The sequence below is a fragment of the Chanodichthys erythropterus genome, chromosome 20 (assembly GCF_024489055.1).
Source record: "Chanodichthys erythropterus isolate Z2021 chromosome 20, ASM2448905v1, whole genome shotgun sequence".
NCBI classification, from domain to species: Eukaryota; Metazoa; Chordata; class Actinopteri; order Cypriniformes; family Xenocyprididae; genus Chanodichthys; species Chanodichthys erythropterus.
Genome location: NC_090240.1, coordinates 26,325,138 through 26,342,513, shown reverse-complemented (window position 1 = coordinate 26,342,513; position 17,376 = coordinate 26,325,138). Strand labels below are relative to the sequence as shown.

At 38.3% G+C, this 17,376-nt stretch overlaps 1 protein-coding gene across 2 annotated transcripts in view; it reads left to right on the top strand.

Annotated features, from left to right (window-relative positions):
* The window catches only part of camkvl (CaM kinase-like vesicle-associated, like), a 54,614-nt gene that overhangs the window by 23,754 nt on the left and 13,484 nt on the right, over positions 1-17,376 (top strand). Inside the window, exon 2 of one of the 2 annotated variants that reach the window (XM_067371500.1) lies at positions 7,421-7,445. The exons of the other annotated variant lie outside the window; for it this stretch is intronic. Within the exon in view, the coding sequence (XP_067227601.1) occupies positions 7,440-7,445 (6 nt within the window). The 5' untranslated portion in view covers positions 7,421-7,439. The remainder of the gene's footprint in view (positions 1-7,420; positions 7,446-17,376) is intronic. 2 annotated transcript variants of the gene reach the window in all.

Here is a 17,376-nt window from a genome sequence, read left to right as displayed (position 1 = left end):
ATTAGAAATGAGTAGGTGAGGTTTATTTTTAAAGGAATGATATGGGTTTAACAAGTTCAGTTTTATCGACAGCACCCTGTTGATTACCGAAGACAACTTTTACTCATCCCTCAACGTGTAAAACGGTTCGAAATTATTTTCAGTGGTAATTGACTGTATGTCACCAATGTTTCCGATAAAGCTTTATTTCTACTGAACCAGAAACTTTCATTTTAACAAGGTGCCTGATCGCATCAGTCTAACCTTTACAGTTTGTGTGACACATTTCAGTGTGGTTTGTTTTGTGGACCTGGCTCAGTGTAATGGTAAAGGCTGTTATTGACTATAACAACTATATTAGACCTGACAGCAAACCCACAACCCGTAAGGATTGTTACTCATGTCACATTTGAAAAGGGCATTTACATGGATGTAAGACACAGAAACAAAAAATTGCCCATTAAAATGAATATTTTGGGTAAAGACAGTTTAAGCGCTGTCAACGGCATGTGTGGCATGCTGTCGAATATCACAGAAAATAATTCTGACTTATCCTTCAGTTTATAAAAAGCAAACAAAAAGTGCAGTTACAATATTTATTATTAATATGCTGTTGTTGTAATTATTGTACTTATTAATATTTTGAATTAGCTTTTATTTTTATTATATCAGTTATCATTTTAGTTTAAGATTTAGTAATTCTTTTGTCATTTTTATCCTTTTTGTTCAGATGTATCTACATAGCTTACATTTATTTTTATTTTAGTTAGTTGCCAAGGCATCATTTCCATTTTTTGTATAATATTACATTTATATTTTAATATTTAGATTATATTTAGATTATATAATTTTTAATAGATTTAGTTTGCACTAAGGAAGATTTTTTTTGGACAAAATGTAACAAAATGACCATATTGACGATTACCATAGATATATAAACATAGATTCCTCATTAGTGGCTGTTTCTATGGGCCGCTATACGCAAGGCGTCCGCCATATTGATAACACCGGTGAACATTCGAAAGCAAAGTGCCTGTGCATCTAATCGTAGACACATGTATGAATATTTATATCTGCAATAGACGATTTTGTTAAACTGACGAAAGCATCAGCTAACACAACATTAGAAAGTTACTGTAACACAGTTCGTAAATATGGGAAGGAGGCGGCGGGAACCGGCGGACGTTCAAACAAAGTTTTAATGCCAAAATAAACAAAGAACAAAATGAAAGTAATGCCAGCAGACCCTCGCGGACGTCTGCCGGCCACACAACCATAATAAAACATAAAATAAAGTCCAGGCCTGGTCCTCTCTCGTCCTTCGCGGTCGTCGCTCCTTTTATGCTCCCGGAGCTCCTCCGTGAGAGACTCGAGGCCGGTGCGCCTCCCAGGTGTAACTCATTAACTCTCGCGCCACCGGTCTCACGCCGTTCCCTCACGGCTCTCGCCCGCCCTGGTCGCCACAGTTACCATAGTATAAAAACCTGTAATATTGAGTTAATACACATAAAAACAGAAACCAACACATTCTCACCTGTGTAGGTTATCCCATTTCTTCGGGAATTTAAATCTCATGGGTCTCACAATCAGAAGCTTGTGTGGCATCTTTAGCCGCGTTTCCATTACAGATTTATGCAAAACTTTTTGCAATAATTTCTAAATATCGATAAAAACTATTTCGAAATGACAACGTTTCTATTAACAGATGTTATGCGACTGAAACGTCTTTTTTTCAATCCAAAAATCATGGCAATGAATGTTGGTAGATTTACGTATATCCCAGCCACTGCACTAGCCATTATTTTTAATCAAAGGAGATGTAGGCATGTTATCCAAGCATTTATGGCAAGGAAAGCCCCTTATACTTGGGAGCAGCTTGGTGTTTCTAGGTGTTTCTCCCTCCTATCTGATTTGAGGTTTTGCAAAATATTCCTCAAGCGAGCGTAAAATGTTTTGCGATAAATGGGAGTTTTTGACTGATGAATGAAAACTGATGTTTTCATTGGGCATTTCAATTTATGTTTAAATATGCAAATGAGGCATTATCTAATTAAATATGCGCTAATTTACATACATTTCTAGAACGTCAGGTTCACAGTTCTCGTTGAATTTTTTGGACATATTAAATTCAAAGGTTTTTAAAGAGGGAATTTTGGATATCTCTTTTTATCACTCCATAAATCAGAAAATACTATCAACAGCCAGAAAAAAAAAATATTTTCACCATTTTTTTTAGGAATAAAATGTTGTATAATATCAGGCAAATTATATATCAACAAATCCCTCTGTAAAAACCTTCAGAATATAGAAAAACTCATTTTGAGAAAATGGCCTTTAAAGATATTTACTGTAATTGAAATCTATAGATGCAAATAGATAAAGTGCTATAAAATAAACACTTAAAAGTGTATTTTGGATGTTTTCTTTCCACCAGTCTGAAAAAACACGGCTATTGATTCTTACTGTGAGTGATGACACATTAACCGTTCCAAGATGGCGGGCGCGCCAATGTGTCTGGAGTGGTCGAATGTTGCATCTACATATACATATCTATGGATGATTACATAAAGAATCGGTCTTATCCTGATTCAGTACACTAAGCTTACAATATTGATTTAAATGTTGAGCATTTGATTTCGATTTGGTGGGAAATTGCATGTTTACATGATCTGTCCTTGCTTTACACCATTTTTGTAAGTAAAGATAAAAAGATCTGGGCTGTATGTTGGCAGTTATGTTACTTCCTCAGATTACATTATTTCCATTGTTGTCAGACTTTCTTCTTACTGTCAGTGGTGAAGAAAAGGCAAATGTACATGAATTAATAAAATGTTGAAAACAACTACCATGAAAAAACAACTCTTCAAGTATCTTGCGATAAAGAGGCCACATTTCCGTAGTTGGATGTTACCATTTAGTCTGGTGCTGTGATCGGCCCATAGACTTCCCCAAAGTAAATTATTGTAAACAAAATAACATGTGAAACTACCATGTTTTTGGTGCAGGAAACCGTAACCTTATAAGTGAACATAAGGGGAAAACATAAAATTTTCCCCTATACATATATATATATATATATATATATATATACTCCATTAGTATACTCGTCATACTGAAAGTTTTGATATAGTGACTGTGGGTGGATTTAATTTCTGGGTCACACAAACCCCCTTCTTACAAACATAATAATTAGATGTTCAAATCGTCAGTGACCATGTGTCCGTATCATGCCTGAATGCGTATGTGTGTGCGTAGGGGCATGTTGTGTGTATGTTCAGCTGAGTAAGTGCATCTCAGACCAAAACACTGAGCAACCCAAAGATTTGTCCATAATGCTAAATTAAAGTCACAGTTAGTCGGTAAGCAAGTGTATCTTTGCTCATTACAGCAATAAGCATGAATTACTGCACTTCCTTTCAGAGATAATCCACTCAATGCTAATGCATAATTCATAAAAAAAACAGCAAGCGAACACATATTTACCCTCTCAACTCTCTATCACAACCTGTTTTTGTTCCTTTGCCCAAATGTAAATCTGCCAATCAAGCTTCAAACAAGAATGAGGCATTACGTTTTATTACTCTGCTAACCTTCCTGTGTTTGTATCTCAGTTTTAGACTATAGCTATTCCTCACTCGTCAAATTGATTTTTGCTTCAGTCAGTCGCTGCTTTTATCTGCAGGTGTCCATTGACCAAAGGTTACACACACCAGCTCCTGTTTTAGCTCCACTGTCTCCCCTCTGGGAGATATACAGTATCTATATAGCTGAAGAACAGTCTGTAGGGAGACAGAGAAAGGTAATGATGCGAATGTCTTGTATGTGGCCCCGGCTGCACGAGACCCCGGGGACCTCATTTAGATTCTGCTTGGACACAAGAATCTGTGTTAAAGAAGCAGCAGAATTGCTGAAAGAAGGGTCTCATGAAGGGCCCTTTTACCACAGCTGCCAGCATGCTTTAAAAACTCGTTATAAAACAAACCGGAGCAATAGACATATCTCCTGCTGTACCGGTCCGGCGAGAAGCCCGTCTTCTAGCTTCAAATGGCTTCGGTTATATTTGAATTCTGCTAATGGGTTTAATGCAACTTAAAAAATGTTGTTTTTCTTTGTTGCAAAGAACCAGAACCCATTCACAGCTCTGTGTTTCTGCCGCAAAGCAAGTGGCACGAGCATCATTTCATTGAATTCCATTTACAAGGCTTCATTTGCATTTGTTTTGGAGCTTGGTTTTAAAATATGTCCATAATTCTGACAAAAAAAATAATAAATACACCCGCTGTTCTTCCCTCAGACTGATGTTGTAAATTTACATTGGCGCACAGAGTAAGTTTGCTTATTAAAAAGGCGGGTGTAAATAATTTTCTGCTCTGTTGTTGCTTGCAGACAGTTCAGTGATGAGGGATCTATGAACTATGTACAGATCGCTGATTATAATTGGGCGGAGGGTTCGCTCATGCCGCGAGCAGACAAACTGCTTAAAAAAGGATATGCAACATTTGCATTGGCTTCTCAGATGAAGAAGAGAGTACAGCGAGCAGCAGGAGTGCCTCATTATATAGTGGAAAAACCACAATGAAATCAATTTGTGTCATCATAGGTAACGATTCCATTTAATGTCTAAGACAGTAGGAGCAAATCGAAGTCTCAGACAGGAAGACAAATGAAAGCTTTGATGGCTTCTGCCTTTCTAATGAATAAAATCTGTCCTCCCACAGTCTTGTTGTAGCCTACCTGCGGACTTTTAACACAATGAGTTTCTCTCCTCTGCCTACACGTGTCTCAAAATACCATTATGGATACTTTAACATTTCTTCTGAATCATTGAACCAGTTTTTAGGGTAAATTTACAGTTTTTATTTTATTTTTCTTTCCCTTCCCACTGGCATTCAAAACTTACAGTCTCTCACTTCTGCTAAAATGAATCACAGATTTTCATGAAATCACCTTCTCATCAAATCTTCTGTCCAATCAAATGCTCTCTAGAATCTGAAGTCCCGCCCCCTACACTATAAATCAGATTCTGATTTGAAGCTGTGGCTGAAATCAGTCATTTGTTCACACATTTACTAGTTTCTATGTGGTGAATGGTACATAGTGCACTATATAGAGGATAGGGAGAGATTCAGACAGTGTAAATATGCTTTCCATTGACGCGAATGAAGTCCGTTTTCGCATTAGTGTCACGTGAACCGCCACAGCTTGAGCAGGTCCAGAGACATGAGAGCACAGAGCCTATCATATGCGAGAGTCAGCACAGACCACAAAACCCATGTGAATTCTGCACATAATGCTGTATTTTAAAGGTGCCCTAGAATAAAAAATTGATTTGGCATAGTTAAATAATATAGGAATGACATACAGTGAGTCTCAAACACCGTTGTTTCCTCCTTCTTATATAAATCTCATTCATTTAAAAGAGAGACAGGCGAATCTCAACATAACACCGACTGTTACGTAACAGTCGGGATCATTAATATGTACGCCCCCAATATTTGAATATGTCAGCCCATGTTCAAGCATTAGACAAGGGCAGAAAGTCTGGATCTGTGCACAGCTGAATCATCAGACTAGGTAAGCAAGCAAGAACAATAGCAAAAAATGGCAGATGGAGCGATAATAACTGACATGATCCATGATATCATGATATTTTTAGTGATATTTGTGAATTGTCTTTCTAAATGTTTCGTTAGCATGTTGCTAATGTTAAATGTGGTTAAAGTTACCATCGTTTCTTACTGTATTCACAGTCTGTCGTTATCAAGACTGTCGTTATTTTCATTTTTTTAAACACTTGCAGTCTGTATAATTCATAAACACAACTTCATTCTTTATAAATCTCTCCAACAGTGTAGCATTAGCCGTTAGCCACAGAGCACAGCCTCAAAGTCATTCAGAATCAAATGTAAACATCCAAATAAATACCATACTTACGCAATTAGACATGTTGCATGACGAACACTTTGTAAAGATCCATTTTGAGGGTTATATTAGCTGTGTGAACTTTGTTTATGCTGTTTAAGGCAAGCGCGCGCTCCGTGGGCGGGGAGCGTGAGCATTTAAAGGGGCCGCAGCCTAAATCGGCTCATATTTAACGATGCCCCAAAATAGGCAGTTAAAACATTTAATTTAAAAAAATCTATGGGGTATTTTGAGCTGAAACCTCACAGACACAGAAAAAGACGTTCTACGGCACCTTTAAAGCGATAAAGAGGAGTTTCGGAGGAGAAACGGTTAGAGATTAGAAGGAAACCAAAGCTTTACCGAGCTCAGCGGCTTTGGCCGAGCTGTGATATAAACGAAACGCTATTGGCTATTTATAAAAATAAAAAAAAAGGGTGGGGCTGTAATGCTGCACGTTCCAATGATGCTGCACGTTCCAAGACACTTCAATGGGCCTTTAAAGGGTTAGTTCACCCAAAAATGAAAATAATGTCATTTATTACTCACCCTCATGTCGTTCTACACCCGTAAGCCCTTCGTTCATCTTCGGAACACAAATTATTGATGAAATCCGATGGCTCAGTGAGGCGTGCATTGCCAGCAACGTTACTGCACCTCTCAAGATCCATAAAGCTACTAAAAACATATTTGAAACAGTTCATTTAACTTCATTGGTTCTATCTTAATATTATAAAGCGACAAGAATACTTTTTGTGCACCAAAAAAATTAAATAACGACTTTTCAAGAATATATGGGCCGATTTTAAAACACTGCTTCAGAGCTTTACGAATCAAATCAGTGAATCGGAGCACCAAAGTCACATGATTTCAGCAGTTTAGCTGTTTGATAGGAGATCCGAATCACTAATTCGAAAAAAAAAAAAAGATTCATAAAGCTCAGAAGTGTTTTGAAATCGGCCCATATAGATATCGTTGAAAATTCGTTATTTTGTTTTTTGGCGCACAAAAAATATTCTTATCGCTTTATAATATTAAGATAGAGCCATTGAAGTCACATGAACTGTTTTAAATATGTTTTTGTGTTCCGAAGATGAATGAAGGTCTTACGGGTGTAGAACGACATGAGGGTGAGTAATTAATGACATTATTTTCATTTTTGGGTGAACTAACCCTTTAAGGACAAATGGAACATAATTTATTGTATGCTATCAACGCATGCAGTAATGTATATCTAGTAATGTAAATTTATATCTTGAATGCAAGTCCCTTTGGGTCAATGTGAATGCCAGATGCATAAATAAACAACAACAAAATCAAGTCACATTAAAGTCTCATTAAAAATGTGAATTCTGTCCTCATTTACTCACCCTCCTGCATTTGTTTCTGCTCTAGAACACAAGATAAGATATATTTCAAAAAATGTTTTAGGTTTTTTTGGTGTATATACAATGAAAGTTTTTTTTTTTTTTTTTACACCATTGTCTTTCATTGTATGGACAGTTGAAACATTTCTCAAATTATCTTCTTTTTTCCACAGACGACAGGTTTGGAACGACATGAGAGTGAGTAAATTATGGCAACATTTTCATTTTTGGATAAACTACCCCTGTTTTTGACAGTGTAATCAGCCAATCACAGTGACGTGGAGGCAATACCTCCTTTCATGTGACTTTTCACCATAGGACCTTGAGTCTTCTCCTCCATCATGTACTGTTGATTATTTTCTCATCCAAATCTCACCCTGTATATCACAAGTGGTCTATCTCTCCCAGTTCTTTTCAATCTGTTCTCCTTCCTGTTTGTGCTCCCTGTGTTCTCACCTATAAGCTCAGGGATCAGGCGCTCATTCTAGTCACGTACATCATGTGTGACCTACAGAAACAGGCAAAATTCAACATCCATGTCTCCAGCGTCAGTCCTGGTCAATTTGTAGCATTCCACCTGAAGGGTAACAGATTGATTTAATCCAGGCCTTCACTGCCCTTCCTGTATGGAAGCTGTCCTTTTGCATCAGCTCCAGATTTCTGAGCCTCCCTCCTGAGGAGCAGACAGTTTGGATGAGCATCTTGTGTTTGAATGAGAGCCCTTCCCTCCCTCCTCCCCTGATCTGTGGAGCATCCAGCTGCTCCGAGCAGCAGCCCAGCTGGACTCACTCAGCCTGGGTGGGGTTAACGCTGCCCCCTTTACATTCATGCCAAAGTCAATTCTAAGAATTCACCACTGAAGTCAGACATGTTATTGATTGTGGAGTCAGTCCAAACTCAAATGGATGGGTTACTTAAAATATGAATCCAAGACTGTTTATACTTGGTGTTAACATCTGCCCTGGGTTATATGTTTACAACTGGTCAGACCAAGAGAGGTCAGTGTGTGTCTGCATGTTGATAAAGGGGAAAAATAAATTGTCATTTTAGTTGAGTAAACAAACTTGGGACATGATTGTCAGTATATTTAGACATCTTGTATATTGTATATAGTGAAATAGTGAAGAATATTCTGGTCACTTTTTCAGACAATTAAAATGAGTAGGAAACTGTAGCTTTCAAGCTATAAAAGGAAATAAAATGTTAAAAGTGGTCTGTATGCAGCTTATGAATTATTTTTCTAATCTGAAGTCAAATAAAAGCTTTGTAAGACAATTAATATTCAGTAATATCATCGCTTTGACTGCATCAAATGAAGACAAAACTTGAACTGAATAATGAATCTGTAGAGCTGCTTTACAACTCCATTGTATTTGTTTCATAATTAATGAATTTGGCAACATTAACAATGTTATTTTCACAATCCGTTTTATTTAAAGCACTATATACATAAATGTGACTTGACTTGTGTGAGGAACAGACTGAACTTTAAGTCTTTACCATCAAATATCCACCTTGGCATGTTCATGAGACAAGTAGCAATGTCCATTTCATGAATTAAAGGGTTAGTTCACCCAAAAATGAAAATTCTGTCATTTATTACTCACCCTCATGCCGTTCCACACCCGTAAGACCTTCGTTCATCTTCGGAACACAAATTAAGATATTTTAGTTGAAATCCGATGGCTCCGTGAGGCCTCCATAGGGAGCAATGACACTTTATCTCTCAAGATCTATTAATGTACTAAAACCATATTTAAATCAGTTAATGTGAGTACAGTGGTTCAATATTAATATTATAAAGCGGCGAGAATATTTCTTGTGCGCCAAAAAAACAAAATAACGACTTATTTAGTGATGTCCGATTTCAAAACATTGCTTCAGGAAGATTCGGAGCACAAATGAATCAGTGTATCGAATCTGCTGTTCGGAGCGCTAAAGTCATGTTATTTCAGCCGTTGGCAGTTTGACACGCGATCCGAATCATGATTCGATACGCCAATTCATAACACTCCGAATCTTCCTGAAGCAGTGTTTTGAAATCGGCCATCACTAAATAAGTCGTTATTTAGTTTTTTTTGGCGCACCAAAAATAGTCCTGTCGCTTTATAATATTAATTTTGAGCCACTGTACTCACATGAACAGATTTAAATATGTTTTTAGTACATTAATGGATCTTGAGAGAGGAAATGTCATTGCTGGCTATGCAGGCCTCACTGAGCCATCGGATTTCTACAAAAATATCTTAATTTGTGTTGTGATTAATGAAGGTCTTACGGGTGTGGAACGACATGAGGGTGAGTAATAAATGACATTATTTTCATTTTTGGTTGAACTAACCCTTTAATCATTCTTTTGAATCAGTGAATCATTTGATTCAGTTCACAAGGATAGGTAAATGAATCTGCATTTTTGGGTGAGCTATTGACCACTGAAGTCGGCATGAAATGGAAATTCACCGTGTCTACTTTGTAAATGTATGTTATTTATCTCATTATGAATGATTCATCCATTTCTTAAAGTTTGACCTTACAATTTTACTATCAGGTGTCATATGTCAGACTTCTCCAATCATTTACTTCACTTAAACCCCGCCGTCCATCCACTCAACAACTGATGAATTGAACCAAGTCACCGCCATACTTTTTTTCTTTCCGATAATCCATTCGGACGTACATCGCAAATACGGAAGTAAGGATCTGACAACTTTAACACAATGTGCAAATGGAGTCCTGTTTATATTTCCTTTTAAAGGAAACTTCCAACACTCTGTGATAAAATTGTTGATTCCACATAACATGTAATTGTAACAAAGAAACCGAAGGCAGAATATTTGCTTTACTAATTCGGATGAGTCTTTTCTCAATATTTTCACTACATCTGAGGCTTCAGCTGAGGCTCTGGCAAAAATTAAATCTAGCGGTGCCAAAATTCTGTTTCAGAACACCAAATGCATAATAAACCCAGCAGGATGATAATGATTATGGTGTTTGTCTGTGAGAGGTGGACATGGAAGCGGGACTGCACGCTATAATTTAGCACCAGATTAAGAAAGGGAAAGAACTTCTACGCTCCATGCTGTGACTTTTGAACTTGTTGCTGTGCTGGATTGTGAGGAGGTGTGTGTGTGTATGTATGTATGTGGGTTTGGGTTCAGATGTGTTTGGAGAACAGCACAGCTCCTCTCATCCATCCTGTGGGATTGGCTCTGGTGTTTAATGTGTGTGCCTCTAGAGATGAAGATTCATTGCTTTAATAAGAGCAGTACAGACAGGAGAGAGAAGAGTGTACCATTAGAGAAAAGTGTCTTGGGGAAGGCTGATGGTGAGGGTCTTATGGTCTTTAATGATGGAGGGAGGAATCTGTCGCAAACTAGTCTTTGTAGAAGGCACCCCTCAAACCCTTTGTCGCTTTCTCGTCTTTGTCTTGTGTCTTTCTTGAACTCGGTCTCTTGTGGACGCGTTGCCTTGTGCAGGCTGGGGGAATGTTCGAATGCTAATTTTGGACCGAAAGATGGGTGTGTGTATGAAACGGGTGGGCGTGCGCAAAAATAGCCATTATGAATATGCATGGACCCTCAATTAAAACAACATACATTTTTGCCAGAACTGATCTGAGAAATCACAAGCTCTGAGACAGTAATCCTTAATCACACCGCACTCCGCAATGGTACATTAACAAAGTCGTCTCTACAAGATTGACTTTTTTTCACACCGGAGAGAGAAGGATGTGCGATTCATTACATGTAATACAGGCCACATATTGAGTGTAGCTAATGAGCGAGGGCTGTCAAATGTGATCCATCCTTCCAGTGCAAGGTTCCCATCAAAACATGCGCATCACTACCCTAATGTAAGCATGTCACCTCCTGTATTTACAGCCAGCTCCGGAGGGAATACGCGGTCGTTGTGAATATATCTTGTCATTTAGTTCATGCCATACGGAAAGAGTGTTAAAAAGTGCCTGTAGGAGGGAAGTAGCAACTCTGGCTCAAAACGTATAACTTCCTGCACAACACAGTGACCCACAGCCATCCATCAATGACAAGTCATATTTATTTTCATTGATTAAGTTAAAGGGTTAGTTCACCCCAAAATTAAATTTCAGTCATTAATTACTCACCCTCATGTCCCAAACCCGTAAGACCTTCAGTCATCTTCGGAATACAAATTAGATTTTTTTGATGAAATCCGAGGGTTTATGAACCACATACACAGCAACGTCATTGCACCTTTTGATGTCCAGAAAGGTACTAAAGACATCATTAAAACATTCTACGTGACTACAGTGGTTCAATGTTATGAAGCGATGAGAGTACTGTTTTGTGCGCTAAAACTAAGCAAAAATAACAACTTTATTCAACAATTTCTTCTCTACCCTGTCAGTCTCCCATGCAGTTGATGTAATGAATGCAATGCATTGCTTTCGTGTTTACATCTGAACTCCGGCTCAGTATTGGCCGACGCTGTACATGTGAGAAGCACGACGCATGAGTGTGTAGCCGGCCAATAAGGAGCCGGCATTCTAGAACAGTGGGGGTAACAATATTTCCAAACTGGGGTACGCGTACCCCTGGGGGTATGTGAGGTGACAAAAGGGGACGAACAAAATGCTGAGTAGTTCATTTAATTCTACCTTAAAATAATATTAAAATCGAGCATGTATTTCTAACTTCCAAAATGTCATAAATCCAGTACATTTAATCAAATTACCTCATCATTTGCAGTCAAAAATGACTATATCCACCATAGACTGTAAAACAAGCAGCATGCACATGATAGATTGCGTGCCGAATCTGCTGCCTTAAATCGCGCTAAATTACTGTCGTTCTCGACAATGCATCTTTGTAAAAGTAGAGATTTAGCACTTACTCGCATGAAGAACAAATATAGACACAGATAATGGATTAATTTCGATTTAAGACTCAAACTTTCTCCAATACAAAAACTTACCTTGTGTGAGTTCTTGTATTTAATGATGATAACGAGCAAGAATGCAATTGTTCCCAAATATCCACATGACTGCAAACGTGACATTATTATACAACAGGTCAAAAAATAAAACGTAAATTTTAAACACAGTACTGTCAGTATTTACTCTATTTTGCAATGAAATAATAGTTCTAACGAAAACCACAGCAGAACTACAACACATGTCTGTGTTTCGCGAACAATTCTGCGGCTTTGAACGAATCGTGAGAGTCAATGATTCAGTGATTCATTCACAGCCACTTGCTTCGTTACTGAATGAATGACTCGATGACTCACTCATAAAAACAGTGACTTGCTGCCACCTACTGTCGGTTTTAGTTTAATATTTAAAAGTTTTACTTAGTTTTACCATCATTGCATATTTCTCTATTGGACATTTTTTATTTAAAACATTATTTATTTTATAAAGTTATTCATAAAGCTAAAAAAATGCACTGGAAAATCAATTTACGGAGTATATATGGTAAAGGTGTGACTGCAGTCGAAGTGGAAGAGAGGGTGTACGCGGAAGGATGGAAATCCCTTCAGGGGGTACTCCACGCTAAAAAGTTTGGGAACCACTGTTCTAGAACATGGAAGCACTGCACTGTGTTTACAACATCAACCGCGTAAGAGACTGACAGGAGAGAGAAGAAATTGTTGAATACAATTTTTTTTGTTTTTGCGCACAAAAAGTATTCTTGTCACTTCATAACATTAAGGTTGAACCACTGTAGTCACGTGGACTGTTTTAACAGTGTCTTTAGTACCTTTCTGGACCTCAAAAGGTGCAGTGATGTTGCTGCCTATGTGTGGTTCAGAAACCCTCAGATTTCATCACCGAAGATGAATGACGGTCTTACGGATTTGGGACGACATGAGTGTGAGTAATTAATGACAGAAATGTCATTTTTGGGTGAACTAACCCTTTAATTATTATTATAAAATAATATAATAACTTGGGGGCCGGACTCAAACCCCACATGTGTCCCCACAAGCTCTGCAGCCCTTTGTTTCAGAAGCAATGCACTACCCTCTGTCCCACAGCTCTGACAAAAGTGTTGCATTTTTAAGATGACGTCAAGTTAAAAATAGTTTAACTTTTTAAAACATGGCTGTGTTCTGTTTCATTCTGCTGCACTTCATCTAGTTAATTTTGAATGCAAGAAGACATCTTATGTAAAGACCCCCTAAGAAACGTGTCTGATTGGGGTCAAGTCAACAAGAAACCAGACGATTCAGGAAACTACTTGATTTTAAAATTATCCCTACTCCATCAATGGCAGTACTTATATTCTATTTATATTATGTTTGTGCATATTTTTTATTGCTGCAACCTGCACATGAAATATTGTCAACATCACAAAATTATGTTCTCATTTTGACTACATCTTAATTTAGACACAAGCCCCATGACTGCCAGGCGCTCTTGTAACATGTTTTTTTGGGTATCATATTTTATTTATTGAAATGCGGAAATGTTCTAACAGGCCTGACACATACAAATCATCGTGGCACAATTTTATTTTAATTGACTGTTATCGAGTTGTTGTATGGTACCATAAGGCAGGTAACAGAAATAGCTATGCAAATACAACAAACATGATATCTCAGAAGTATACATAACAATGGCATGTTGACTTTGCTGTAGGATGAACAGCTGTCTAGCAAAAGCTAGAAAGTGCCTCGATGATTTTAATGTGTTCACTTCCTTTTCTTAGCTGACAAAGACTCACAATATAGATATCACAATATTCCAGTTTATCGCTTCATATCAGATTTTTTTTTTAGCATAAATTCAGCATAGTCCAGTTATGTAATATTTCAAGTTGTTCCCGACCTCTCCTACTGTATCCTGACCCCTCCCTTGCATGGATCCATGTGAGGGATTAGGGATTAGGGGCAGGAGCCGGAGCTGGATTACACAGATGACAGTCCAGTGCTCTCTCTTCTGATAAAGATGCTGTCACGTCTCTCATCACGCTCTTCCTCACTGATACCATCAGTCTTAAAGATCTGCGGTTTCCCTGCACTGAGAAACATATCCTCCCAACCATCTGTTGAATTATTTTCACTTGAGCATTATATTTCTGATCTTGTAATTGTGTGATAGATCAGAAACACCTTTTCAAAAATTAGATTTTTTTTTTAAAAATACAATAAAGATATAAATTGTGTTGTTTGGCGTGATAAACATCTATTATCAACCAAAAACATGATATCCTTGTTGCTGAATGATTTTGTTTGTGTGTGTGTGTGTGTGTACCTAGTATTCCAAATGTCACCAGATGACACCAAATGGATAGTAATACCAGTACATTTTGACCTTATGTGGACATTTTTTGGTCCCCTTGAGGAAAACAGCTTATAAATCATACTAAATTAAGTGTTTTGAAAATCTAAACATGCAGAAAGTTTTCTGTGATGGGTAGTTTTAGTGTAGGGGATAGAATATACAGTTTGTACTGTGTAAAAATCATTACATCTATGGGAAGCCCCCAAAAACATGGAAACCAGTGTATGTGTGGCAATTGTATGTGATGTTGCTTTTTTTTAAAGGGGTGGTTGATAATAATTTCACTTTAACTTTAGTTAGTGTGTAATGTTGCTGTCTGAGTATAAACAACAGAATTCTCTGTTTAAGGACTACAACAAATGGCTGGTAGGGACTACAACGAGCTTCTTCCTGGGTTTGTGACATCACTAACCCTAAAATTTACATAAACCCTTTCCCCGGGAAGAAACAACAAAGGGGACGAGGTCATGTTGGGCTGCTTTAGAGAAGAGGAAGAGTTGTCGTAGTAGAGTGTTGTTACCATGCCGTCATTTTACACTGGACTGCTTCACAAACGAAGGTAAATTCAATGCTGGATTTGCACAAAAGATTACGGCACATGCTAGTCGATGAGTTGAATCAACTCCACAGCAACTACATAAATTTATCCACTAAACATTCAGAAATGTCCAGTTGCATTCTAGAAGTTGTAACTTCTTCCTGAGTCTCTCCATCAGTGTCCGAATCCGATTTGAACAATGTAAGGCTGAACACCGTTACTGACAATCGTCATTGTGGCTGCGAGAGATTCTCCAGATTTGTTGTTGTTGTTGTTGAGCAACCGAAGCGCGAGCTGTTAAAGCTCCGCACTCTTCTGGAAAGTGGGCCAGGAGCAGCAGTTAATTTGCATTTAAAGGGACACACACTAAAACGGCGTGTTTTTGCTCACAACCAAATTTGACAAGCTATAATAAATGATCTGTGGGGTATTTCGAGCTGAAACTTCACAGACACATTCTGGGAACACCAGAGACTAAGGGTGCTTTCACATTAGCACTTTTGGTGCGCACCCGGGTTCGATTGACGTCAGAGTTCGGTACGTTTGGATGATGTGAACACGGTCTTCTGAACTCGGGTGCGCACCCGTGAACCGTACCCGAGTCCGCTTAAAAAGGGGGGTCTGGGGTGCGGTTCAAGTGAACTCCGGTATGGTTCGCTTCTGATATGAATGCAAACGTACCAAATTGCGGAAGTGAACCGCTATTAATGCCATATTATTTGTTAAAAATGTGAGTTTGTGTGTGTTTCACTCACTTTCCCGATGAGCGTGAGTCACGTGCTGCAAAGAGAGAGCTGTAGCGTAGCTTTTCTCATTTCTGCTCGCCTTCAGCATTGTACATTCACGGCAGATAGACGCAAGAACCGTTATGAACAAAACCAACGGTTAAAAAAAATATATAAAAGTGAGGAGAACAACGTTATGCATTTTGCTGCCTTCTCCTGTGCCATCGTTACTAAGCAACGTAGTAAACAGCTGCTGGTTTGATGACGCAAACGAACCGCGGGTCGGACCCAAATAATATAATGTGAACACAGTCCAGTGGGCGCAGGGGGAGGGGGGAGCAATCGAACTCGGGTTCGGTCCAGGCAATCGAACCAAGTGTGAAAGCACCCTAAGGGTGCGTTCACACTTGTCATGTTTGGTTCGATTAAAACGAACCCTGGTGCGATTGCTCGGTTAGTGCGGTTCATTTGAACATAACGCTGCCATCCAAGATGGGTCTCGGTCCGCTTCCAAACGAACTCTGGTGCGGTTCGAATGATATATGAACGTAACATGGACCAAAGACATATGTAACCGAACCAAAAACAGGAAGACGAAACCCAAAAAGGACAGAATCGTCACGCATGTCGGTTTATCTTGTCATAGTCGCGAGTTTGCCCATCACAGGCATCAGACGCGCGTCTCCATGCAGCAGATCATTTGTGTGTTTGACGGATGGATTCCCGCCTGTGTTTTGATTAGTTTACACATTTTATAAGCTCTTCACGAGTTCCCAGCTGGCCAAAATACCATCACATGCAGGCTACACACCGCTACGCACACACAACGAGCTAATTTACCTCAGCACACAGCATTGTTTTGGATGTTCGGTAAGTTCCGTCTCAAAATAGGCAATACGTCATAAAATCAGGTTGTGAGTGTATCCCTATGCCTGAAGGTTCGGTATCTTTTGGTTCGGCGATAAAATTGCCAATCTGAACGCTAATCGGACCGGGACTAAATGGTTTTTTTTTTTCTTCTTCTTTGGTCCGGATCAAATGAACCAAACGAACCGAACTACAAGTGTGAACGCACCCTTATTTTACATCTTGTAAAAGGGGCATTATTGGTCCTCTTTAATAGAGAGAAAATCGTATGGTTTATTATTATTATGCAAGGTCATTATTGACTAAGTTTATTATTAATTAAAAACTAACAAAATCTGCATTCCTGTGACTTATAACTCTGTCATCCATTGTTTATTTATTTATTCATTTATTTATTCACTTGTATGTTTATTTCTAGAAAATACTGAAATCACACAAATCAAGATTTTAAACTGTATCATATTAGATATTAGACTTCATATTAGACATGGCCCAACTTTAAACTTGGTTGAAAATTGGAAAACCCAGAAAATAAAAAATATCCTTTCTGAGAGTTAAACATCTCCTTTTACTGACTCTTGTTGTGGGAAGTGTCCTATAATCAGTGAGCCTTATTCATAAAGCACAAGCATGATGAATTTCTGTGTAGCAAATTGTCACATTCCATTCAATGGGGCGATTTATGGAAAAAATGAACTGTTTTACAAGAATGTGTATATGTTTTACACAGAA